This window comes from Gymnodraco acuticeps, unplaced genomic scaffold (assembly GCF_902827175.1).
Source record: "Gymnodraco acuticeps unplaced genomic scaffold, fGymAcu1.1, whole genome shotgun sequence".
In the NCBI taxonomy this organism is placed as follows: Eukaryota; Metazoa; Chordata; class Actinopteri; order Perciformes; family Bathydraconidae; genus Gymnodraco; species Gymnodraco acuticeps.
This window is the reverse complement of record NW_022991538.1, coordinates 402,426-428,391: the sequence shown is the minus strand read 5'-3', so window position 1 is coordinate 428,391 and position 25,966 is coordinate 402,426. Positions and strand designations below refer to the sequence as shown.

The 25,966-nt window shown below is 40.6% G+C and overlaps 2 protein-coding genes across 4 annotated transcripts in view; one reads left to right on the top strand and one right to left on the bottom strand.

Moving 5' to 3' along the window:
- kcnj14 (potassium inwardly rectifying channel subfamily J member 14) overlaps positions 1-25,881 on the top strand; it is a 30,685-nt gene extending 4,804 nt beyond the window's left edge. The window contains exons 1-6 of one of the 3 annotated variants that reach the window (XM_034197203.1): positions 10,688-10,868; positions 18,022-18,147; positions 18,327-18,710; positions 18,945-21,394; positions 22,449-22,766; positions 23,305-25,881. In XM_034197203.1, the coding sequence (XP_034053094.1) occupies positions 20,336-21,394; positions 22,449-22,766; positions 23,305-23,535 (1,608 nt within the window). In that variant the 5' untranslated portion in view covers positions 10,688-10,868; positions 18,022-18,147; positions 18,327-18,710; positions 18,945-20,335 and the 3' untranslated portion in view covers positions 23,536-25,881. Of the gene's footprint in view, positions 1-10,687; positions 10,869-18,021; positions 18,148-18,326; positions 21,395-22,448; positions 22,767-23,304 lie in introns of those variants that run through there. The other 2 variants (XM_034197201.1, XM_034197202.1) reach the window with 2 other exon arrangements.
- LOC117533452 (urotensin-2 receptor) lies at positions 787-4,352 on the bottom strand. Its single transcript, XM_034197204.1, has 2 exons — positions 4,148-4,352; positions 787-2,718 (listed from the first exon to the last, which is right to left on the bottom strand). Exon 2 carries the CDS (start codon positions 2,655-2,657, stop codon positions 1,521-1,523), a length of 1,137 nt encoding a protein of 378 aa, XP_034053095.1. The 5' UTR covers positions 2,658-2,718; positions 4,148-4,352; the 3' UTR covers positions 787-1,520.
- Positions 25,882-25,966: the final 85 nt, after the last annotated feature.

The following is a 25,966-nucleotide window of genomic DNA, read 5'->3' as shown; positions in this document are numbered from 1 at the left end:
TGTTGTTCTGCGTTGAATTCTGCAAGATATGATTTATCCTGACGAAGTGTCTCATGAAGTGTCTCTATTTGGTTTAATTTTCTGCAGGTTTGTCTAAAATTCCTCTGCTAGGGCTTTTAAAAAATCGTAATCAGAAGTATGCCGTAGGTGACAAGTAACAAACAATGATGTGCCACAATAGTCCCCTGCTGGACTCGAACTAGAGACCTACAGTCACATGGTCAGCATCCAAAACCCAAACAACCCCCCCCGCCCTCATGTCCTCTTTTGTCCCATCATCTCATCCCCATCCTTTCTCCTCTGTGTTGAACAACAATATTTGCTCATCTGCGTCAAAGAGCAGCAGGGTTGGAGCTTCAGCACAGTGCAGCCTTTGAGTCGGGCAGACGGAGACAGGCCGCGGCTGAGGGAGACACAGAGACACCAGCCAGAGAGTGTATACACAAGACCGGGGAAGACCTTCCAGAGTCCCTGACACGCTGACACAGACACACAAACAAAACGTGAGAATGCAACTCAAGGATTTATTTTTAATACTGAGCACTTTTAAGTTTTTGTGTCTTTTTTCTTCGAATATCTAACATATAATCCCTTTGCTTAGCTTCATAATTGCTGTCTCAGATTTTCTTCTTTTTCACGTCTGTTATTGTCAAGCGCAGTATTATGTCATCTGTTGTGCGTTTTTTGAAAGGCCAAACACTCTCAGGTTTTCCTCCTTTTTTCCTAATTATAAGGATGCGATCACACAGTGAATAACAGAAAGCATACTCTTTATTCAAAGCTTTATATTATGCATTATTATAAACACCAGTTACATTCAACACAAGTTGAAGCCATGCAAAGCATTGCATGATTACAAAAAACCCAACATGCAGGTCATGATTATATAAAAAGTCAGTTGTTTTAGATATGTAGGGGTTTAGGGGAAGAAAACAAAAGACTGTTGACATGCTCCAACATAATTCATTAAGTCAACAAACACTGTCCCAACGAGGTTCTGACCAGTCTCAGACAGTTGTTTAAAAACAAACATCTTCCTTAAACATTTCTGAAAACAAGCAGAAGTGAATCAGGGTTTTACTGGAAATGCTTGTGCATCGCAACATACAGCACAAAACTCCTCCCTTCTATTATTACTGCATACAGTACAGGATTCTGCTTATTAAAAACGTTATAAAATCTGTTGATTTGGGAAAGTTACTTTGCAGAAGTAATTACTGTAAGCACTTGTGTTAGAAATGCCATTGTGGTTATTTGCTTTACCATAATACAACATATAACGTCATTACAACACTTATCATATGACCGTCAAAGTATGGAAAAGGATAAAGCATTCATTACATCTTACAGAGATTGTCCTTTTGATTGTCTCCAAACAGGAAGTATTTTCACAAAGCATTTATACAAAGTGCTGTCATTTGCTAAGGACAAATCAATGATCTTTGGTTCCTATTATTGAACTCATATTGCATATACATACATGGTTGTCACATTACTGTCTCCTCTGTTAGAGACAGACACTACTGCATCGGACTGCTCTTACGGCACAGCTGATTTGCTGATGTCAGCGCCTGCCGGTTGCGTCTTCGTTTCCCAGTCAATAGTGTGTAGAAGAATGGATTTACACATGAGTTTCCATATGTCAGTCCTGTGAGGATTCGATTGACTGTCACCTGCGTCCCTACTGGAACTGTCCGCAGCATGTCGGGCTGGTAGAGAGGCAGCAGCTGCCAGATCCAGAAAGGAAGGAAGCAGGCCCAGAAAGCCAGGACAATACCCAGGATGAGGAGCAGGACTTTGGGTTTGGGGGCACGGGGAGGACAAGCCGAGCTGCCCCCACTGGCCCAGGCTGGCCTGGTCTGAGACACCCAGTAAAGCCGGCCTAGAGTTGCATAAAGTGCTCCAATGGCCAGCCCAGGTCCGAGGATGCTGGTGCAGAAGAGCACGCTCAGATAGGCCTTGGAGCTCTGCTCGTCCCAGGCCGGCACACACAGCTGGCCCTCCTGGTTCTCCCCCTCCTCCAGGTGCAGAGTGATCATCATGGGCAAGCTCAGGGCCACAGCCAGGCCCCAGGCCAGGCCCACACGCAGCAGGCCGGAGGAGTTGGAGGAGGAGGTGTGCAGGGGATGTGCCACCGCCCTGTAGCGGTCCAGACTCATGGCGGTGAGGGTGAAGATGGAGGCGTGCATGGTGAGGAGGTCCAGGCTCAGGAGGAGGCGGCAGCCCGGCTCCCCGAAGGCCCAGCCGGACGCCAGACTGTCATACACGATGAAGGGAGCGGTGAAAAGGTAGAGCAGATCAGCAAGAGCAAGGCTCAGCACCTGGAGGTGAAGAGAAGAGGAGGGAGAGGAAGAGGAGATGGGGGTGGAGGACGGGGAGGAGTTGGCGAGGCATGATGGCACAGGTACTCTCATTAGGCAGCAGGTCGGTCCTGCTCCACGCCGTCTACTTCTCCTGCGCCTCAACAGAAGGCCCATAGTGTACAGGTTTCCTGTGATGCCCATCAAGGAGAGGAGGGAGAGGAGGGAGCAGAAGAGAGCTGTGGAGGCAACGCTGGGTGATGGGGAGAGGGAAGGGGAGGGGGAGGGCACAGAGATATTGGGGATAATAGGGAAGGTGTAAGGGGACGGTGGAGGCAAAGAGCCTGAGAGGTCCATAATGTTAAATGATATAAAGGTTCAAGATTAAGAGAAAGCAGGAGTGACTTTCACAAGGGATCTTTTAAAGTAAAAGAAGCAGAGGAGGGGTGGTTCAAAAGGAAAAAAGGGGAGAGAACACAAATATGTTTTGTTAATTTACATTCATAATTTCCTCTTTGATTTATTCTCTGGTTTCTGAAAATTGTATTTGTTTGACTCAGTTCTTAAGGACAGCACAGCTAAAACTGATTTAATCTCTTGAGGGTGCTGCAAAGCGATTTATGTGAATCATGAGACCAGATAAAGTAAATAAAGTCATATAAACATGTAGTAGAAATGAAAATGTCAGCAAAACGAGGATGGTTTATGTTTGAGAGACCTGCTCTGGTTGGCACAGCCTTTACAGTTTTATAGTTTCACAGAGAGCCAGGCGAGACAGTCATGGTTTTAGTAAAATAATTGGATTTTCGGAGTAGGAGGGCTCGAACTGAAGGCTGTAAATCTATACGTCCCAAAGCCTGCTCCTTCTTAAGGTCAGCAGTCGGACAACAATTAGGTTAATTGGAACACAAAAAAGTGTGAGAAACATTAAAGAGCTAAAACGACTATTTTTGTGCACACACATTCTTAATGGCAATGGTTTCGTTAAGATTGCTGAGATTTATGTTGTGCGTTTTTACGCATCGGTGGTTTGGATGTGGACCAGTGCGTGACATTCTGCCGAGTCAGCGGATAGCGCAGTGAGGCGGAATGTTTGACTTTATTTAATTTGAAAGGATGAGCTGACATTTTAGCCTGATACAGATTTCTGCACCGGGAGAAAAGCGAGAAAAGATATTTAACGATGTTTCTTGTGGTGTTATTCTGCCGGTCGTGAGACGAGCTTATTGCTTTACTTCAAGACTGATGGTTTTGTGGAGAGGTGTCATTTAAAAAAACATCAAAGCAGACCCGGGGTGCATGACAGAAACGGTCTGTGTGACACATGGTGACCCGGGCAGCACCGAGGTTAAGAGCTACTGAGGAGCTGTGGAGCAGCAGCCGAACCCCCGCGGGGCGCGCGCCTCATACCTCACCGGCTCGCTTTAAATAACAGCTGTTCGCCTTTTCATAGCGACAGCTTTGTTAGATACCTTATACCAAATTCCATTTATTCTTAGACGCAAATATATTGTATACATTTTAGTTTGATATTTTATCCAAAAAAAACGCACCAAGCCACATCATTCAATAAGCAGGGAAACGCAACATATCTTTGATAACATTGCGATTTAAAATAAATAAAAACTAGGCTATTTTAGGCCACATATTTAAGGAGAAAACTGGTTTCATGTTAAAGGTCTTTATTCATATGTCAATATTAATCTCCTGATAAACAGTTTACTTAAGGCCTACTGTTGCATAACGGCCTGCATTTGGGCCCTAACGCTAAAGAAACATAACGTGCAAAGATCAAATCGCATATATGAACTAGTGAGTAATTCGCTAGATGTATGTCTAAAGCCTACCTTAAAACATTTTAATCCCGGATGCTGAAAAATAAATACTCCATGGATTTGTTTTGAGGAAAATCTCCGTTCCCATTTTGGAATATCCCTCAGAATTCTTCAGGCAGGAGATTTAGGATCATTTATCTTCAGCTGGAGGAGTATGTGGTGACAATCTGCCTCCAAACTTCTCTGCACTGTGTCCTGATCACTGCAGTCTGTGATGTGTCTGAGTCAAGGGGAGAGCAGTGTGTGTGAGTGGAAAGGGGGTGGGATGGGATGCTGAGAGAGGGGGCTTCTCCTGCATAATGAATATGAATATGTGTTGGCCTGATGGGGTCCAGGGAGCCCCACTTTATCATTAGGAAGCAGAATATTTAACAATGACCTTCCTGGGTTTTTTACAAATAATAATGTAGATAGCAATTACAGGAAAAGTCAGATTTTCCATATCAAATGGCATTTGTGGTCGAAATCTACGTGAAAATATTACAGAATCAAACTTTTAAAAACATTCATACGATAATTACAGAGAGCAGTTTACAGTTGCTTTAAATTATGACTGCTGCAGCCCACATTTCTCCTGAGTAAGGCTATAAGAATTTGAAGTAAACCGATTAAAATAATATGTTTTATAATAGTTTTACATTTTTTATTTTATAGTCATGTAAGGGAGTGGGGTTTACAGAATGTTTGGTCACGCTTTGATGACTCTAATGGTTTCAATACATTTGAGCCAGGCATAAATCTAACAGTGAACTCACTGGAATTTCCACAACACGCAAGAATCTGACCATAAATGGTATCGGAACATCATATTTTGGCAAAATAATTTTCTGCTGTATAAGTCACAATTTATTGCGATGGGTTTATAAAACCTGGGTTTATTGAGTTAACACTGCTGATGTACTTTAAAGCATATAGCATTCTTGATCTCACAAAAGATTGTAGGGAGCAAGATAAAGTATAAAATACATCATAAAAAAAACCAACTTTGCCAATAGTACCAAAAATAAAATGATGCATTCATTGTCTACACATGCAGCTTCAAATGAAAAATAAAAAGCATTACTGTGACCCCTATCAATAGCACATCAGTGGAGAGGCATAAAAGACCTGGATGGTGATCTGTGGCTCCTTCTTGCACTCTGGAGTGTTTTTCTTGCAACTTTAATAAACACAGAGGTCAGTACAGACCATATATATTGAATTGGCAGTTAAAAAAACCCAAAGGTCATGGGGTTACTCCCCTTGAACAGAAAAGCGGCAATCGAAAGCCATGTCAGATTGTCTGTTTGATTATGGCCTCCTTTTCTGATTTATACCTGAAAAATGAAAGAAAAAATATGAATCTGCACAGATATTTCTTTCAGTAAAATTGAATTTGACTTTGTTGAGTTCGGACTTCCTTTGGGAAGGACAGGGAGACAAACGTGCCGAGCCAGGGTATCATCGGTATTTGCTGTCATTTCATGACGCACAGCAATAACTAATGCACTTCAACTCTGACCCAATGTCAATAGCACATCAGTTCATGTTCAAACACAAGGCGCCTCACACCCCCACGAGGGATTTGCACCATGATTTGGTGTTTCTATTTTAGAGGGAATTAATTATCCAGTATACTTGCCTGTATCAACATTTTTCCATGTCAGAGAAAAGTTTAACTAGTCGATCTAATAAGTGGCCTGACCTCAAGCTCTGACAACATCAGAGAATAAACGGGTCTTTCAGTTATCAAAAGCAACTTGCCTGTTATCCAACGAGTTGTTTTTGGCTATAGGCTGTGTAGAACCCACAGCTGTGGTTTGCCAGCTTCAAGAAGCTGAACAACTTGGAAATTATTTAGTTGTGACTTGCCAGTAAAATGGCTGTGTGCCTCATGTTGGTGGCGGGGAGTCCACGTTGGCTGCTTCATACATGTGCTGGCGTACATAAGATAGACAGAGACAGGCTGTAAAGATGAGAGAGGGACGGTCGGAAAGGGGGGGACATACCTATCCCCGCGGGGTGTGAGGAATTTGAACAAATACCTGGCACAGGCATGCCAAAATAGAAGAGGGGGAGAGGACCATGGAGCCATGAGAGCAGACTCCCTCACACAGGGACAGGTATAACATCTTATTGGATGGAAATGAAGAAGGATGCTTGAGTGCCACGACGGCAAAAATGAAGTAATATCAGGTGATCTGTGTTTCAAATGTTCACAGAAGTGGAAAGAGCAGGAGACATTATGAACTGTGACATTTGGGAACGGATATTGCTTAACTTTAACGTGCAAACATGGAAAAAAGGAGTGGGGGGAAAGGAGACTGAAAGAGTCTGCATACTGTGCCGTTTATTTGACTTTGTCAGAACACATCAATCTCAGTCTGTGGGGACACTTTATATAATTTCTAATTACATTTACCTGAGCTATGGGCTTTGTTCTAGTGCTTTGACCTGCAGTGCTTGTGTTTTCCCTTTTTAATTAGCTTGCATCTATAAAATATGCAAATATACAGTGATGAAAGCATTGAGAATTAATCATCCGCTTCCCTGTGATGTTATTATGAATGAAGCTTTTGAAATGAGGACTGGGTCGGTGATTATTCCTGTATACAAAGGGGATCGGCTATGCTGATTTCATAATTGCCAACATTATAAATTGCCATTTTAAGTTTAAAGTATATTTAATTAATTCACTTTAATATCAATATTTATTTTTGGTTGGCCCTTATTCGCTAAGGGGATGCAACTAACATGTCCATAATCAACTATTCTTTTGATTATTTTCTTAAATAAAATGTAAAAAAACAGTAAATATATTCCTGGTTTAGTCTAACCAAATGTATATAACTCAAACAATTTCAGTTTCATTTTAAGAAGAAGCATTACGTCAACTATAATGAGAGAGTTTCATATTTCTGCAAGGAAAGGCTTAATTTTAGATTCAGTTCAATTGTATATACAGCAGTATCACAGTGTACATCTCTTATAAAACAATACATTGGGGTCTATAAGTAAAGAGTTCCATTATCCATTTTTTCTCCTCGTCACATAAAAATGCTTCTGTCTCAGGTTATTTTCTGGGGTTTCTGCACCTCGTGCGTCAGGATTTCGTGAGGCCAAAGCTTCCCTGAGGTGTCTTTGTGCTACTGGGAGTCCACAAGGGGTTGAGCATGTGAAAACAAAATGAAGCTTGAGATCACACTCACGCTCCCCTGAAAAAATAGTCTTTATTATTCTGTATATCTTCATCTATTTATGCAGCCTGCCCAAATGAAGGGGCCGTAACATGTCCAATCAGTGGGCAGTCACAGTTTGACAAACGCCCGACACGTAAACATTAACAGCTCCCTAACCTCTTCCCGGCTGTCCTTGCTTACTCCATTCATTTCATTAATTAGCTTACCCATTGCATCGTCAGTATCGTTGTCTTGATTAAATGGGCGGACATTTCTTGTTTGTGACAAATGGCTGTTGGACCTGGCTGATTCACAACTTGTGATGAGTTATTGAACCCCCCTCCTCCCTCTAAGCCAAGAGTCAGTACTGTGTGAGTACACTGCGAGATTTAGCGTGGGTAGGCATCCAGATTTTGTCCTTTCTTTGTGCATTGCTTACGATATTAAAACATAATTTGCATGCATCCATCCACCTTGTGAATAAGATTAAATGAAGATGTTATTATTAGTTAAATAGGGGCAAAAATAAAGCTATTTTGAGGCTTTCGAATTTTCTTAGAATACATCATGTTTAAGTGAATATCTTTGGGTGTTTGACTGCTTATTGGACAAGTAAAGGTCATTTTAGGGAAGTACACACATAGAATTGTTGTTGTTTGCTAGTATTACATTATATAAACAAATGAGTTATCAATTAATGGAGAAGACAATCAGCAGATTCAATCGATAATAAAGATGACAACAGATCTTATTTTAGTTTGCCCTGCTTACTTTCGCAGCTGTAGTCTAGACATGAGAGGATTTCTTTACCTGAGTACACTTTTAGCTTGAAATCTATATGGGCTCAAGCCTCCCAACGTCACGTCTGGAGTGAAGGGGATCTGTGTGTTGGCCCCTGAAGTGGGTCTGAAGAGGGTAGACACCACACACTGAACCAATAAACGCCTTTACCCTGAAATCAGCAAGGATTGGATTTGTGACCACGACAAAATCTGGAACGTGTTACAGGACACAGAGCCTGACTTTGCTGCTCGATCTGCAGAAATCAGATCAGCCTCTCACACGCAACACAGGGAGTGTTATTAAAGCAGCCAGCAGGAAAAATGGACTCTGGCTTTACAAGCAGAATAGTTTGGTAACGTCCTTCGCATGATTTACTGTGATGAAGAGGTGTAAAAACTAAGTAATGAAATCGACTATATAGGGCACTTTTACATCATAGAAAACTCTCATTATATAGTCCACATGCATGCTGCAGTTAAACAAAAAACTCCTTGCTTTGAAGGAATGCTATAAAGCCAAATGTCTAAGGCCTATTGTTTCTCTCTTGTCATCTCTGTTTAGCATCTTTAGGGTCGTAAAAACACCCTAAGGTGTGAAGTGATTCTCCCTTAGTATCTGCACAGCTCCTCATTTTGAATCTCAGCTTGTAATTAGGGTCTCAGTAACCAGGTGTGTAGCCCCTGGTCCTCCTGCAGTTAATCACTAGTTAAGACTGACCACATTCAAGTCCTTAACTGAGGATCTGTATCTGCAGGCCCACTGAAGGAGGCCAAAAACAGTTTCAATCTGCCCACTGGTGGCTCAGTAGAAGTATTGCATGCCCTCACACACATCCAATAATAATAATAATGGAGTCATTATGCTATGCCTCCGGACACACTCTCATTTCAACTTGGAGGCTCCAAATAATGATGGTCGGCCTCCTCACTCTGCCACCATGCTGCTGATATCTCTTCTAAATTATAAAACCAAATGTAGGCATCATATAAAGTTTCCAAATTACTGTTGTACTTTAAATGACTTAATGTGAATACCACGCCACGGTGAAGGTAGCCAATGGTTGAACTTAATAGTGGAAATGTTGGCTCACTGTTTAGCGGTTTGAACGAGCGCTGTTGGTGGTTTGATGCTTCATTACTACTCAAACAAGTAAAAAGGAAAGTTTTGTTCCAGATGAACATATTTCTCATTGTTTACTTTAAGCTACGCTGGCTGCAACATTTGCCACATTCAAACCAGTCGAACATTATTATTTACATGGAAGTCCAGTCACGGTGAACAAAGATTACCACGTTTTACAAGTGTTTTCATGCTTTTTATTGGAGAGTTTGTGGTGGAGAAATGACAGGAAATGAGCAGAGATTGTGATAATGTAAACTTAAATATCAATGTTTGACTCAGATCTTACACCAGCTCATATTTCTGAGTAGCTGCCGAAGTTCTGTGAATGGTATTAACGCTAAAGAGAAATAAAATGCGATTATGTATATTTTCTCCTCTTCATATCTTTATTGTCATGTCTGCCTGATTATCTAAAAAAAATGCTGACATCATCCCACGTCCCTTTCTCCCTCGTCCCGGAAATGTTTCCTTTGGGTCAATTACTATTAGTGTTTTGACACAAACAATACGGGGTGCCGATTTAAATCATCTACCAAATTGATTTGTGTTTCATAAATGCACCACCGGGTATTGGTATCCAAATGTTTATGTTTTTGAATGCAGCTGACTGTTGTGGCTGCTGCATTACGTCACTTTTTTTGTTTTTTTGTTTTTTTTAGCTTCAATCTGACCTCTATTTCCATATAATGACACAGCTCATGACATCATAGGTCACTTCTTGGGCGCCTTGACTGAGATTAAATCAGATTAAGTATTAGTAAACACACACTGTCGCTCTGTCTCTCTCATTCACCCTGTCTATCAGTCCCCCCCCCCCCCCCCCCACACACACACACACACACACACACACATACACACACACACACACACACACACACTTTAAAAAACAATTACATTCAAAATTAAATTAGCTGTATTGGTATTTCATGTTCATGTTGTATAAGGCTCACATTTGCTTTTGACAAAACAAACGGATATTAAGACCTTCTTTTTTAGAAGAAGTAGATTAACATCAGTATTTATCGATTCAAATAAAAAAAATTGTAGCACTTCATTCATTTCCAACCTTTTAAAAAAATTCAAATCAGAACTGGAAATACAAAAGTACAGTCAACACAAATAGGAGGTTATACAACATAATTCAAAAATAATATGTAATACATCAGGAATATAGGCTATATCAACAATCAAATAAAACGAACACTTTTTAAACTTTATTTTTAAAATAAAACTAAGTTCAGAAGACATTTCTGTGATAATTTTGACCAAGTTTATAAGTTTTACTAAATATAAAATATAGATATTTTGATGTATGAACTAAACGACAGATTCTGGGTCAATAACGCGTGTGTATTTCGCATCTAAACCATAATTTAACCTTGACAATGTCACTGTGGCAGTCCGGAGAGGCGCGTGCTCTTTGATTGGGGACAGACAGCATCGTATGGAACATCGCAACGTGAGCGCGCTCATCCACCACCTGAGGGCTCGCGGACAGTTGACAGGCTCGCCAGGCAGAGACAGCTCGCGCACGGTTTCTAATCATCGCTTATCCTTTTATTTTTAATTTTTTTAATAACCGAGCTTTAAACGTTGTAAAAGAAGGAACTGAAAGTAGACTGACGGCGTCACATCGCGCTGAATTACCGTGAGGAATATGATAAAGACCGGTAAGTGCTGACTGGATTTAACTGCGCAAGAAGTTGTAAAAGTGTCACTTCCGGTGAGATTTTATTTTATTTTAATATTTTATCGATTGCAGTAAGGTTGTTTAATAAGCAACATGTGTCCCTAAAGTGTAATTTAGAAGCAGGTAAACGTGTACATGTTAACTCATGATAGCAAATATGGAAACATTTTATATATAATAAACACTGTAGAAATCTTTACACTGTTGAATATTGGTTTCAAATGGGACTCGAGAATATAATATGATTCTTTGCGTAAACATGATTTAATTTCCCCTTTTCAAACAAAATGATGCTCATACTTTTTTCCTCCAAAAGAAAAAAAAATATGATATTATGAAACTTTTAAGTATTACATTAACTTCTGGCAAATGTTACCTTATATCCAAGACTGAAGGATGAAGATACAAAATAATATCAGATGTTACGTAGGGGACGAGGCACTGACAGAGTACTGAGCAGAAAAGGTGCAGAGAGCTTGGTGTGCACTGGTGATTTAGACTTTAATCCTTTTTTTGGATTGGTTTTTTGAGTAGTGTGAACAGATTGAAAACACAATTGTATCTTTAAATAGGTTTTAAAATGATGTAATGCTTCTGAAAACTGAGAGACAGACTGCTTTCAAACACATGTACATTTCACATTGGGAATAGGAAAGCATGCACTTCAGCAGTTTCTTTGTGAAATCTGCTTTAGCAAACTTTGAGTTAAAATCAAGTGGGTTAAAGGTGGGTTAAAGGGGTTTCAGAGAGACACAACACATGGGGGAAATATGTCTGACCAAAGTATGGGATTATTGACATCAGTTTCTCCTCCAGTTGATTCTCTTTTTAAAAGATATCATGGTCATCTTATAAGACCTTATTTGTATTGTATATCAAGCTTCAGTAAACTTAACAAGCTATTCTATTGTTGATAGTTTTTAGGTAACCATCATTTAAAATATACAAATTTGACCAATGCATAGCATAGCAGTTCTTTAGACATTTAACGTTTTAGCCAACAATGTTAAAGAGTAACCCAGTTTAGTTTTGCTTTCATAAAGTTTGGAGACATTAAACTAACAGATGAATAAACAATAAGTCCAACACTTCTTCCTCTGGCGCGTTTCCACTGCAGCGGGTAGCCCCGTTTAAGCGTCCTTAACCGTCCTCAAGCGGCCAGGCCGGTTTTTGGTGGCGTTTCCATATAGCCTAGTACCGGCCAGCGGGTACTTTTTCCCTCTTTTTCCGGCCTCATAAAATCGTGGTTCCCTCAGACCAGGGCCAGGGCTGAACTAGTGACGTCAACACTCTCGACTGCTGATTGGTCAGAGAGAATCGTCACAAGATTGCGCGCGAGTTCATCCCTAGCGTCGCATATATATCTAGAAGCAAGCTTGCAGCATTTTTATACACAGCATTTTGTTAACGGATGAGCTACAAAAATGGCTACGTCTAATAAGAAAAGCACACCGTGGTCGACCGAGGAGGTGACGACGTTCCTTCATCTCATTGGGGATGATCAAATCCAGCGGGAGCTCGACGGAACAACTCGAAATGTGAACAAAAACAAAGCCGATCGCCCCGCCTACACTGCGTTGCTACCCCAGGTCCTAAACTGTAATGGAAATGCGCCACGGCCTCGGACGGCCAGCGAGGCAGCCCGAGGCCAGAGCGAGGACGCTTGGGACGCTTAAACGGGGCTACCCCGCTGCAGTGGAAACGCGCTAAGTCCCTTTTATGGGCCCAAAAGTCTCCGAATCCTTCACCTCCCATAATACAACCTGATAGCATATTTATTTAGACGCTCCCTGATGCCCATGTCCTTCAAACGTCATCCCCCATTTAGTCTCCTGGAATTAAATAAATCCATGTCGGTTAAAACATATGAAAACGATTTATTTCATTTTTTCTTTTTCTTCAGTCAAGCTACTTTAATTCAGGATTTTCAAAAGATGTGAGCTAAACAATATAAAAGTATGTGTGATACAATATTAATACTCCAAATTTGATATTGAATGCAGCATCATCTTCTTTTTCTCCAGACATTTTAACCGCTCTGATTTTCGCATTTGGCACTTAGCAAACATGACAAATTATGAATGTATGTAAATGCCAATGCTTTCGATAAAGAATGGAACGGTGCGCAACACCAAACCTCATATTTACAGTTTCAAAGGATGTTAGTCATACTTGTATTTTATAAATGGAAAGCCTCGTCAGAACCTGGCATGTATGTGTGTGTGACAGCATCATAGTGCACCCTGCAATTTACATCCTTTTGTGCTGCATTTAAAGTGGTATTACAACATCTCCAAATAGCATCACTCAATTGTGCTTTTCATTGGCAGATCATGTGAAAACAGCTGATGTCGTCATAGTATGTTGTTTACTTGTGGGGTGGGGTCTGGATGTCTGGAGACGGGTGAGCTTGTAGCAGCAGCCCCATTTTTTCAGGAAAGTTCATACTGACTAACTAGAACAATCTAAATCACTTCAATACAATACAACAAACATTGCAAATGCAACTTTTAAAGAGAAAGTTCAAATGTGTTATTTGTGATACAAGGTGAGACTGGTGTTGACTTAGCTCTGGGGTTAGCATGACGCTGAGGTTTACTTTCTAGAAACACATTTCTATAACAGTCAGACCAAAAGCCTCTGTGACAGATAGAGATAGCGTGTGAATAGTGAAATACATCATGGTGTACGGAGAAAGCTGTAAAAAAGTAATACGGTGACTTTAATTGAAATAGTCTAATAAGTCTTAATTATTTTACTCGATGTTCTGAGTATTTTCTTTATTGGAAAAGTGTTGTGCAGAGTTCCAGCCAGCACATTGCAACCTGCAACATCTTAACTCCCCAGATTAACATTCAGTTGTCATCACACAATGACCTCGATCACTGCACACGGCTGAGGGGGGGGGGATTGGTGGCGGCAGAAAAGTTTCAATTAGATGGAATAAGGCCTGGTGCCAAGGTGACGCCACACTTATTAGATGTTTTCACGAGAGAGAAAGACCAAGACAGTGTGTGTGTGTGTGTGTGTGTGTGTGTGTGGTGTGTGTGTGTGTGTGTGTGTATGTATGTGTGTGTGTGTGTGGTGTGTGTGTGTGTGTGTGTGTGTGTGTGTGTGTGTGGTGTGTGTGTGTGTGTGTGTGTGTGTGTGTGTGTGTGTGTGTGTGTGTGTGTGTGTGTGTGTGTGTGTGTGTGTGTGTGTGTGCTTGTACATATATCTTTGTGAGGACCAATGTGTGTTTTAGACCATAGACATGATAACAACAAACCTCCAAAAGCCTGTTTGAGATTTGGTTTAAGGTCTGAAACCGGTTTAGATTAGGGTGAGGGAGGGATACCAAATTCACCAACACTAATCATATACAATCCGTTTTTATTTTACTCGTTTCTGGACATTTCAAATTCATACTTTTGTGGAAGATATAATTAACACTACTTACTTACACACTTGGAGAAATATCACCATGTGATGGATTATTTGTCTAAAGACACTCAATACAATTATTTAACTGTATTTTTAATACATGCAACACACTGTTATGATCCTTTCAACCATACACTTTTTTCAGTAATTGGCTTGTATTTAAAATATTATGCAACCTAATGTTCAGTTATGACGTAACACCTTTACTGTTTGGTGTTCAGCTGCAGCTCCTGCGACATATGAGTGATGCCTCCATATCACACTTCACTAGAACTCTATTGACCTGAAAAGGCAATAAGCCAAAGGTCACTGCCGTTTTGTAGTCACTGGGCATTTGTTTGATATGCTATGTCAGCTGTTGCAGTATCCCCCTTTGTGCACATTAAACATCATACAAATATGCCTTATAAAGTTACATTTAATAGAATACTTGAATTTAAAATGAAATAAAAGTAGAGATTTTGCATAGAGCCATGTGACACTGTGAGAGAGATCCAGTCAGTGTCCTGGTTTCTAACCAGCGCCGATCAATGGCCAGTATCGATGAGTTCACAGTGTAGTGTGACATCGCAATGTAGGGGGTCAACCTTTAGGGTTTCATTACACACAGTACATCGTGTCTGCGTTGTTGATCAGATTCCCTCCAGGGAAACCATTCATTCAAAGTTAATGATGCATTAAATATGACAGATCAGTATTATCTTGTGTTTTCTTAAATAAGAACCGGAAATGGGGCTGATCCCATGACACGCGGAGTAAGTAGAGTGACAAAATGAAGAACACAGTTTATTCAGTGTCTATTTCAATGACACTCAAATCATATTCCCTGCAAATCTAATCTGACCACATAACACCTTAATATGGTCAGATAATCTGGATAGAAAGAGGACATGGGAGGTGCTAGTGAGAGGCGGCATACGTGGTGAGAAGACTCACTATGAAAAAAGATGGTGGTAATGAAAGTGGATTTATGTTGTTTAGCAGAAGAACTCTAAAAATGATCGTCAAGGTAGATCTGTTCCTGCATTTGTTTGGAAATGCTTGCTTATTGTAACCAGCGAGTTGTTAAACAATCAGACAGCTGCTTGTGGTCCGTTTTGCTCAAACCTCAGGGACTATATTCAAATATAATCTACAATGGATGATGGAAGATTATCACCTGGATGATGAATAACTTCTCTGATATTTTCATTGCTAGGATATCATGTTAAAGTTTATATTCATTTGTGATATAAACTACTTTATATGATCAGAAAGCAGCTACATATTATAGAACGAGTTGCAAGTTAGATATTGTTTTCATTGTCATTTCATCTGTAGATGAAAGACTACAAAACATTAGGGCTGATCAATTCATCGTATTTTAATCGCAATTGTGATTTTGCCTTGCAACGATTATGAAAACAACATAATCGAAATAAAACGATTTTTAAAAAAATAAAATATTGTTTTTTCAGTTGAATTAAACTTAAAGTTCAGGGTAATCAACTGTTAAAAACATACTGTTCACATTTATTTGTTCATTAAATGGATGTTTTCAAAGTAAATGGATAATCGTTTTTAATAATCGTGATATCAATAATTGACCCAAATAATCGAGATTATGATTTTTGCCATAATCGAGCAGCCCTACAAAACATCAGAACATTCTCAATCATAATGTATTCAAACCCAAGGTCATGTCATCAGATTGAATATTTCTTACAACCGGCAGTCCCAAAATCAACTTAAAAGAAAGAGGGGAAAAACATATGATGATCTGACCTATAGCGGTTTATTAATGACCCTATCTCCACCTGATTGGTTGTGATTATCAATGCCTCTCCCAATATGTCAAATGTGTACTCAATAAAATGCAAAACACTGTTATACCCTCAAAACTATATTCACACAAGTAAAACAAAATGTTGAAGGTAATTGTATTTGGTTTGCCCTCAAGTGTCAACCCGTACATAATAAGAGTCTGGTGTTTGCTGCAAAGGATCTGGTTTTTAGAAGGGCCGACAAACATTAGAAGATCAAACATTAGAAAACATGTTTCAGCATTTATGATAAACGAGGCAGGACTGCAGACCAGAAGCTGCTCTGATCGCCTGACACTGTGAAGCTTCACATGTGTTTTCCCACACAGCCCTGCAGGTTCTTATATGAGAAGTTATTTGAGACATTTGTCACCTCACCAGGATAAGGCTAACACACACACACACACACACACACACACACAACACACACACACACACACACACACACACACACACACACACACACACACACACACACACACACACACACACACACACACACACACACACACACACACACACCACACACACACACACACACACACACACACACACACACACACACACACACACACACACACACACACACACACACACACACACACATCCCTCATCACCTCCTCCAGCTACTGTCGTCAGTTGTCCAGCGACACTTCAACCCAATCACGGAGATAGCAGACCTGAGAATGTGTTCATTGTGTAGCGTTGGCAGGAGCTACAGTAGAGACCTCAAGGTCAGGACTGCCTGCTCACACATCTGTTCATTCACTGAACATTGAGCAACATAAGCCTTGGAAAGTCTGTCTTTATTATTTCATGGGAAAGACCTTAAAAGATCTTTCGGTTCAATCTGAGTTTACTTCATATATTGTTCCACCATTTACAATTTCTTGTCTAGTTAATAAGGTACCTTAATAACGTATTACAACTTTTACTACATTTAGCAGTTTAATTAATACAAGTTTAGGTACTTTATTTAGTATAATTATGCAAATCCTGTACTGGTTTGCATTATTTTTACCCAAAGAAAGTACATTTGTTAGAAGTTTTATCGCCTTTTCATGCATTAAATGAGTGGTTTCTCATCTGCCCTCTCATCGCCAGATCTTATGACATCCACCAGCATGATGGTCCACACATTAGTTGACAGTTAAGCAGCAGATTCTTTCAATTACAGTGGCCAAAAGGATGCTGTTTTTTGTATTCATCCATGTAGAACACGAGGACATGTTTCAAATTCTAGTGAAAGCAACTCAAGCTAAACACTGTATTTACAAGTCATCCTTTCTAGACGGTGACATTTGTTGGTTTATATCATACAATAGTATATCATACTTTTTCCCACATCATATTCATATCTTCTATGTGTATAAATAGAAACATACTTTATGATATCCTTGCCACCTTGTGTAGTGGCTCTTACGTAAATCCTCAAGGGATTAGTTAGACCACCGGTGAGATTACCAAAGTCACGAGCGCAGCTGTAATCCACAGCATATCGCCATCTCCCCTGCAAGACATACGACCTCTTCCCCCCAACCAGCCCAGTTTATCTCAGTCCTTCATCTGAACTACATTCCCAGTCTCAACATTGGCCCAAGGAAATCCCCTCCAATTCTTCAAGTCCATTGGCTTTGATCCACCAATACTTGTTTATCAAAGAAAGGTCATCCTGTACCACTTGGTTTCCTAACTGCAGGTCAGTCCTTTTTGGTAACGGGACAGTTTTCTCTGTGAACTTACATCCATCAGTACATAGAAATATATTTTGATGAATAACAGCTGCACTTCAGAATGCCCAAGCTTAAAATGGTGTATGCTTTGATACTGATTTCTGCCCTTAAGGTACAGAATTGTTTTCATAAGATAGAAAATGATGTTATTATTTCTGTCCTTTTCTCTTCCCAGGCTCCATGCTTTCACATCTGGGCACGTGTTTTCCTTTGTCGTGATGGAATTTGGTTCTTCAAGTGAAAAGGAATGACTAACGCGTCCAGTACCAACGCAAGGACTGAATAAGAGCGTAACTAAAAGGTACATTATACTGTTTACAGTGTGTTTAACATTTGAATTGATATCAAATGTGAATATATTCAGTGATTTCAAGAGAGAAAGGTCTCTTTTGACACAAAAGGATAACTACTGAAGCATCTGTTTCAGCAGTTTTAAATGTTTTACCTCACCTTTAATTGCTATTCTCTTTTTGTTTCAAGACTGTCAAAGGAAAATCAAACAGCAACATCTTGGTAAAGAGTACGGAAAACCAGCAGACTCTTTCCTTGACTTTCCTCCAAAGATCAATGGCTTTACACTGAACATGTGTCATAAAGAGAGGTCAACATAAGCCAAGATGAACCCTTATGTCACTTCACACTTCAGGAGGGATCTCTTTCCCCATTTCCATTTGTTGTAGACTTTTGTCTTCCCTGCTGTAACTGGTTGAAGAAAATGGCTTCTTTATTTGTACCGTTATAGCAGTGGATTGTACTCACCACAGTGCAGGGTTATGTGTATAGTCTACTTTTCCAACAAGTATGTGAAACTCTGTGTTCTTGTCAGGAATATGTGGAAGAGTTCTCCTGAAATGGTTGGGCAAGGTAAATACTAAATATACAATCATAGCTTTTGATTTTCAGACACATTTTCAAATCAGTTTTCAAGAATTAGGACTTTATATTAAAGAATTTTCTATGCTCATCCATGTTTTTGACAATGAAAATCTTCTATTTTGTTTATTGAAATCCTCTCATGTTCAGGTTGCCTTTTTTTACCTAGTTCAAACACCGATGATGAGTACAAACTACAAACCAAAAGCCCACTTACGCTCTCAGCCCCTTTAGTTCGCAGCACTTCTTCTTCTGTGGCACACACCTGATCTATCCACTTTGGTGCCCCGCCTCGATCATAGAACACTTCCTCAGGTGACCTGTATTCTTACCTTTACTCTCAATGTGACTTGAAGCTTAAAACTTAAGCAGTGTTGGAGATTGATCAAAGTAAACTCTCTCTTTTCTTCTCATCCTATCTTTTGTCAGGTAAATGCGATTTCTTAGCCCTAATGCTGAGCTGTAATGAGGTATGTCTGCTCTGAAAGACTAAGTGTAGCAGGTAATAACACCACTGTAGTTCAGGTCAATATTATTCAGTCAGTAAAACATCCCGCAAACAAACTGACAATGGCCTTCATACAGATGTATAGACCATTGGAAAGTAAATGTGAAATTGTAAAAGCAGTGACATGATCAAACAGGAAGTAACAAACCAGACATGCCTCTTCAAGTTGGGATGCTGACAAAGACAAAGCTGACAAAGCTTACATTTCCTTGACAACTGAAATGTAACACTTATTGTTTGTAGTATCCTCAATGCTTTATCAAATATATATTTGCACTGAATAGTCGTTGATGATAGTAGGCGTTTGAGTGTACTGAAAGAACTGTACTCTTTGTTTCCTCATGCCCATACCAAGGGGTTGTGAAACTGGAGAAAACTCATTGTAAGAATTGGCATGTTTTTTCTTTCTTTTCTGACTGCATGTTGAACATGTTTTTATCATATCATCCCATTTTAAGTTAATTTCTTGCATTGATCTGTGTTGTATGCATCTTGTCACAGTAAGAACCCTGTATCAAGCTGTATATCCTTTACATGTCATCCTTCAACCTGCTACCCGATTGCATTATCAGTTTAAAGCTTGTGTTACCTTATACCTGCTTGAGGCTTGTTTTGAACTGAACCAATCCTGCATGCTTTCGTGATCAATCAAGCCACACCACTCCTAGACATTATTGTAAACTGTGGGTCACAGTGATAAGACTCCTCGGACTGCTGCTGACATTCTTCTTTTCAGCTCGCTCAGGGAGTATGATTTAAGGATATTTGTTGTTTATTGATGCACCCATGAACCCTACTTCAAGAAAGCCCACACTGTTTGCTGTGGAATCTATTACTGAAAAGATAGAATCTACTGGGAGATACTTACACTTTGGGGAAAGTAAGTGACTGATCAATGGTCTTGGAGGGCATTATCCTCTGGTTACCATTTGCCTCTTTGGACTTGCAGTTCTCTCTTCATTAAGGACTGAAAGACGGACTGCATTGTTAGCACTACACACTGAACTGATAGTATCAAGGAGCTTACTTGCACATCAACAATCAAATCAAGGCAACACTGAGGAATACAGTTACTGTTCACCATACGAGGGAGGACACTTTATTATACATGATGGGAGCAGCACGTGTGAAGCGGCGCTTCAGTGCTGTGGTTGATGGGCCAGTGGAGGAGGAGGAGGTCATGAGGCTGGCACAGAGTGCTGCCGATACGGCTGGGGCAGGGGGGAGTCCAACGGGGTCAGCGACCCCAACCAGCCTCTCCCCGACCCATGCCCTAAACGGCATACCTCTACCACTCCAGAGCACCAACAATGTACGGAGGCAGAGTGCCATTGGAGTCGGGGGAGATGCAGGAGAAGGCGGGGTGAGAGCAGGAGGAATGTGCTCGGCACTAAAGAGTGCAAGAGGCAGTAGTGTAGGGGGAAGAGGAAAGGTCCGTTCATCCTCGGACCAGGAATCGCTCTCTTCCCCCTCCACTACCAACCGCCGGCGAAACAGGCGCTCCAGTCGCTCCAGCCGCAGGCCCCGACAACGCTTTGTGGGCAAGGACGGACGCTGCAACGTCACCTTCGTCAACATGAGCGAGAGGGGCCAGCGCTACCTCAGCGACCTCTTCACAACCTGTGTGGACATCCGCTGGCGCTGGATGCTTGTCATCTTCACCCTCTCCTTCCTTCTCTCCTGGCTACTCTTTGGATTTGTCTTCTGGCTCATTGCCTCCATGCATGGGGACTTCTCCATTCGGCTAACCCCCAGCTCAGGTTCCTCTCCAGGATCAGGAGAGGCCGAGTCCGGAGGAGAGTCTGATAGAGAGGCAGTGTTGGAGGAGAAATGCTTCCTCCAGGTGAACAGCTTCATGGCAGCCTTTCTATTCTCCTTGGAGACGCAGACATCCATTGGTTACGGCTTCAGAAGTGTGACCGAAGAATGTCCCCTGGCGGTGATTGCGGTCATTTTGCAGTGCATTGTGGGCTGCATTATCGACGCCTTCATCATCGGGGCAGTTATGGCAAAGATTGCTAAGCCCAAGAAGCGCAACGAGACACTGGTGTTCTCTGAAACAGCTGTGGTGGCGATGAGGGATGGGAAACTCTGTATGATGTGGAGGGTCGGAAACCTACGCAAGAGCCACCTGGTAGAAGCACATGTTCGAGCACAACTACTGAAGGTAAGTGAAGGGAGATCATTACCATGATAGGAAAGAGAGACGCCAGAAGGTTTGGTAATTATCAAGGAAAGGAAAGCTTTTCTATTTTAAGTTACATGATGTCAATTGGAGATGCTAAAACAGACGTAAACCAATTTACCAAAAAGAAAATGTAATTTGTTTAGAGAGATAGCGGTAGAGGGAAAAAGGTTGCAGTGGAGAGAAAGAGAGAGCGCTTAGACCATCTGGCCTGTATTCTGTGGACCGTAGTTAATGAGAGCTTGTTTTATTTCCCCTCAGGGGTTAGGAAGATTTACCATGGATTAACTTGCCCACAATTATTTAACTGAGAGCCATTGTCCTTCGTCATCTCATTTCCCCTTATCTTTGCTGTATGTGGGTTAGGTGATTGTACTGTGATTATGCTGATGTTTACCATACAGTCTGGGTACTTTAAAACATGTTTCCTATGTTTCTGAATGTTTGTCATCATCCACGCTGTGTATGACTGTTTATGCTGCCAGAGCTGTCCGGAGGGTAAACTCTGTGGAATATTGGGACTACAGTATAGACAATTTGATCCCTTTTAATAGCATGACCATATCAAAGTTCACCCTGGGCAGATGGGATTAAGTTTGCGAGGATCAAAGAAATACAATTCTAAAGGCTGGGTCTGGATATTGTTCCATAGTAAGAGTTGGGTGAGTGTTAAGCCTATGTATGACTAAAGTAACCTAATACTAGGGTTTTGCGTCAGGTTCAGAAATGTTCTAAAGATGACCTTGGGGATGGTGTATTTTAAAGTGTATTTAAAATGTCCATTGACAATATTCAAGGTTTCCGATTTAATCCCCCGTTTTCTTTACAACTGAGTTGCATTTTATAGCCAGAATAAAGGTTTGATTTAACTTCGGTTGATCACGTGACCCCGGCTTCTTGCTAATTTGATTAATTATTAAATAGGTTCTAGCCTCAATTCAATATTTTTCCACATATGAAAATGTGCAGCATAACAACATGCTATGTCTAAGGCTTAATGTATCCAATTGTGACTTTTCTCCATTCTCAATTTCAGCCACGGGTGACAGAAGAGGGAGAGTTCCTCCCGCTGGACAATATGGACATCAATGTGGGTTTTGATAATGGCACAGACCGCATCTTCTTGGTCTCGCCAGTGACAATAGTCCATGAGATTGATGACGAGTCACCCTTCTTTGAGATCGACCGAAAGACTCTGGAGAATGATTCTGAATTGGAGGTGGTGGTCATACTCGAGGGCATGGTGGAGGCCACAGCCATGACCACACAGTGCCGTAGCTCATATCTGGCTTCTGAAATTACCTGGGGACACCGATTCGAACCAGTGCTCTTCGAGAGGAAAGACTGCTACCAGGTCAGAAAGGAAGTTAGTAGAGATGAACTGTACAGGGGGGGGAAAGGATGTTGCATATTAATTAGGGCATGTCCATTACTTTGGTTTATGGTCTGCAAAATAGAGCTGCAAAGATGAATCGATTAGTAGTCTATACTATTCAATGAATCTGTAACAATCTTGATAATATATTTGTGTCATAACTAATGTATTGTGGACAAAAACTTCAAGTTTCCGAAACAAAGAAAATGGATCAACTTTCTTTTGCATTTACTGACATTTGACCGGATAACTAATCTGACATCCCCATCAGCCCCAGTTGCACTTGTTGTACCCATGGTTAGTGCTAAATAGCTAATGTTAGCATGCTAACATATTACACTTAGATGTTGAACACATAAACTGTACCATTGAATTTCTAAATAACAGCATGTCAATATTATTATTGTGAGAATAGCACTGCTATACCCAAATACAGCCTCACAGAGCTGCTAGCCTGGGTTTAGACTCTCAACTTGTAACCTTATGCGTATTAAAAAGTCTTCTGCCATTTTTCCAGGTGGATTACTCATTCTTTCATCGGACATATGAGATCCCGGACACCCCTTCATGCAGCGCTAAAGAGTTGGTCGAGCAGAAGTGCATTCACGGCTCACGCTCGTCATTCTGCTATGAGAACGAAGTGGCTCTGGAGCTAATCTCCTCCGATAAAGAGCCTGGAAAAGACCCCGAGTTTCCATCCTCTCCAACCAGAAGGCAATCCCTAGCAGAACATCTCCACTACAACTGAACCTGTAGGACAGGAGGCCTTAAGAGAATAGAGGAGGAAGTTGACCCAGTGGCTTAAAAGACAGGCACATAGAGAGGGTAAAACGGATATAGGAATGGGCAAACCAAGGAAATGGGGCCAGTGTTGGGATGCACCATACGAAGTGGCATTGTTTACTGCAATTGGAGAGGTAAGGAAAGTCCAGAGCAGGAACAAGTCAAGTGATCGCCTAGACATTTTTTAAATGTTCAAGATTGAGATGAGTGCTACTATACAGATTAGATACCTCAGAGACATATTAAGGAAATGGACAGAGATAGAGAGACAGTGGGAGGTTTTGAGTCACTCTTTTGGGGAGCAGGGTTACTACACTGGTTTAGTTGTCTAATTGGTCCTGGCAATCTTTCACGATCATTGAAAACGTGTCTGACAAGACTAACATCTGGCCCATCACACCACAACATGCCCACCTGACTCTACTGCCTGTGTGGCACAATATACAAGAGCATCCCATGGTGGCTCTACCATGTAACTGCACCTCCAGTTTTGGGATCTGCTGGCATTGCTGACCCCTGTTTTAGGTCCTTCTGTATGAAATGAATGAAAGTGTACCTTCTGAGGTACAACTCAGGAATGTAACCCACTATGATGCTGATTTATCATTTATACTGTTATTATTTCATATGGTAAGTATGGATAGTGTATATTTTGTGATACTTTGAGCTTGGGGGAGCTGTTGAGAATATAGTTGAGTTAAGGCTACTTGCAGAGCCAAAGCAGAGCAACAGCATGGACATGGAGAAACAGCTGAAAAGTAGCAGCAATTTTAAGCGGTTTCTTTTCCATGTCATGTTCTTACTTTTGTCTTTTTCTCCTATTTGTAATGCAAAAAAAATGTCAACGATTGTAACATTTGCTTCATTTAATCCAACACTTGTGTTGAGTTGAATGCCATGTGGTCAGAAGAATCATTGTAGCTTTAGTCATTGTCAAACAATGACAGATGATGTTGTCCAGTTTAGTTAATTAATATAGATCGTTGACGTAACGATGGGGATCGTGGCTTGTCGTTCTTCGTCTTTGAGAAATAGAGCCTCTTTCTAACATCTGGACAAGTGGATGTGGATTGAACTGGCAAATACACCAGCTTAATATAAAAGTATTCAGTATGTTTGTGCCCACTACATTAAATGACCCCCTACTCTAATTCTTGGTTTCTCTAACAAATTGTGAGAACAGTGTAGTGAGTGGTGCCTTCTTAACAAACCAGAGATTTTGCAACTGGCCCTTCATCTGTAGCAGTTGATGGTATGTTAATATGAAATGTGCTTAAAGCTTATGTGTGTATTTGCATAATGCTTCTAATGCATGAATGTTTTTTCAATCACTTTGCAGGATGTTGTTCTGAGTAGACAAAAATGCCTATTCTCTGCTCAGTGATAGAGAAGTCTCATTATGAACATAAACTGAGAACATAAAGGGACTTTCAGATGTATTGTATTGGAGACTATGATGTATTTATTTGTTTGCACTTTGTAGTTATATTGCAAAACACTTGGAATGCTCTTGTTTATTTTAGGTATTGTAACCACCAGAGTTTTTAAGTATTTGATTACAGAATGTGTTGGTTAAGGCAACTCAGTGTCAGGAGGAGTAAACATGATATTAAATGTTGACCAATAATCAGCCTGTCCAACGCACATCCTGGGAACTTGTTCTTTGCACAAAAGTAGTGGGCTATATGGAGACTTGTATCACTAATTAAACATCACAGTAGTGTTGCTGGATCAGCACGTCAACCTCAATGCATCGGTCGCAATGTTTCACTATTATTATTGAAAGATTCTTACCTCAGGGGGGTTTGAGGTGTTTATAACATATTAACTTTTACGAATAGTGTTAATGCTGTTTTAGGTTTGTGTCCTCTCTTACACTTCTCCTTCATGGCTCCATGTACTATTTATAGGAAGCATGGTGGGTCATGTCTCTCACCCTGCCTCCACTTGTAACTTGAACTTTCTGCACCATCACTTTACGATAGCACTGTTCAAAACCCCAATAACACATAGGTTATTCGGGTTATTTCACTGGTTGATTAGGATTCAACTCTCACAGTTCACACTTTTTATATCATCAAGTATGTATAATATACACAGAGTAAAATACATGATATCCATTTTTAATAAATGAATAAGATGAAACAAATATAGGCTGTAGCTAGCTATACTAGGTCAATTTTATAAAGATAAAAGGAAACCTTTCTGCTTCACCACTGAAATGTAATTTCAAAACTGCCTCAGACATGGGACACTTCCAAATGAAACTGAACTGTGTTAAAGAGCAAATAAAACACAGGGATTGAATTGCTATTGTTTGCTTCTTCATTGATTTTCCTTAAAGCTACTGATCATTTTAAAACATATCATCTATGTAAAGTGTAATTTATCACCAC